The sequence below is a fragment of the Rhincodon typus genome, unplaced genomic scaffold (genome assembly GCF_021869965.1).
Source record: "Rhincodon typus isolate 14 unplaced genomic scaffold, sRhiTyp1.1 hic_rhity00014122, whole genome shotgun sequence".
Taxonomy (NCBI): domain Eukaryota; kingdom Metazoa; phylum Chordata; class Chondrichthyes; order Orectolobiformes; family Rhincodontidae; genus Rhincodon; species Rhincodon typus.
This window is the reverse complement of record NW_025979760.1, coordinates 4,696-5,953: the sequence shown is the minus strand read 5'-3', so window position 1 is coordinate 5,953 and position 1,258 is coordinate 4,696. Positions and strand designations below refer to the sequence as shown.

General features: G+C 57.8%; 1 protein-coding gene across 1 annotated transcript in view; it reads right to left on the bottom strand.

Moving 5' to 3' along the window:
- Window positions 1–855: 855 nt before the first annotated feature.
- The window catches only part of LOC125482641 (low-density lipoprotein receptor-related protein 1-like), a gene marked incomplete at its 3' end in the record, with an annotated part of 4,072 nt that continues 3,669 nt past the window's right edge, over window positions 856–1,258 (bottom strand). Inside the window, exon 4 of the mRNA XM_048594750.1 lies at window positions 856–1,154. Within this exon, the coding sequence (XP_048450707.1) occupies window positions 856–1,154 (299 nt within the window). The remainder of the gene's footprint in view (window positions 1,155–1,258) is intronic.

Genomic DNA, 1,258 nt, shown 5'->3' with positions numbered 1-1,258 from the left:
CTGGGCACCACACAAGGGAAATTAAATTTGCAGCGGCTCTCCCATTCAGCCCACCGTCCTCGAGCCTGTCACACAGGAACAGGAGGAGGCCATTCAGCCCATCTCCACACCAGCCACAAGGTCCCCATTTAACCCCCTCTGGCAGACCGCTGCTACAATCTTCGGGCTCAGCCTGTGCTCTCGCTCTGTCAGTCTCGATGTTCTAATCACACAGTGGCCCAGTGTAGTTCAAACGGGACTCACATTCGCATTGAGACACACGGCTATCTCAGTTACAAAGGAACCCTCCACTTCCCATTTCCCTTGAGGTGGCCTGACTGGCTCGTAAACACTTAGAAAGCTGCTCTCGACTGACTTGGAATGGGTCCAGAAAACGGCAGTTTCCTCGCGCTCAGTGACTGACAGCACAGAGCATAATCTGTTCACACTGCCCAGCAGAGAGAGGGAGACGGGGGCGCGTGCACGCGAGGTGGAGAGGGGGGCGCGCCCGCGCGCGAAGCAGAGTGAGAGGGTGCGCACAGGTCAGAGAGAGAAGGCACGCACAAGTCAGACAAAGAGGGCACGCTTGCACGAGGCAGAGACAGACAGGGGACGCGTGCACGAGACAGAGAGAGAGGGCGCGTGCGCGAGACAGAGAGGGCACGCGCGCGAGACGCAGAGAGAAGGCGCTCGCGCAAGACGCAGAGCGTGGGCATGAGCGGGACGGAGAGAGAAAGAGAGAGTGAACACGAGAGCCGGCAAGCAAAAGACAGAGAGAGGCAGACGGAGACCAATATTTGTTGCAGCAGGAATGGGTCACCCCGAAACGTGCAGCCACCCTCCCCCTCACCCCACCCCCACCACCCCACCTTATACCTCCTGAGGGACTGTGAGCACTGGGAGATACTCACGGTGGATACTGAGTGAGATATTAATGACCCTCTCATCGGTAAAGCCCTTCAGTTTAGTGATCTTGGCACACTTGAGGCAGGTTTCCGCAGCAGCGTCTCCCACATAGACCCAGCAGACGGTCTCCTCAGCGTAAATAAAATCCATGGCGGTGGTCTGCTTGGTGCTGATGGGGTTAATGTAGCTGATGCCGGCTCCCTGCAGGTTGGTGGCCATGATGCTCTGGGAATTGGCAATGAGGAGGATCGGCGGCCTGTCCACTGGCTCTACACGGGGGAGAGACCGAGAGAGAGAGTGAGTGAGTGTGTGTGTGAGAGGGAGGGAGAGAGAGAGAGAGAGAGAGAGAGAGAGGGGGAGAGAGAGAGAGAGA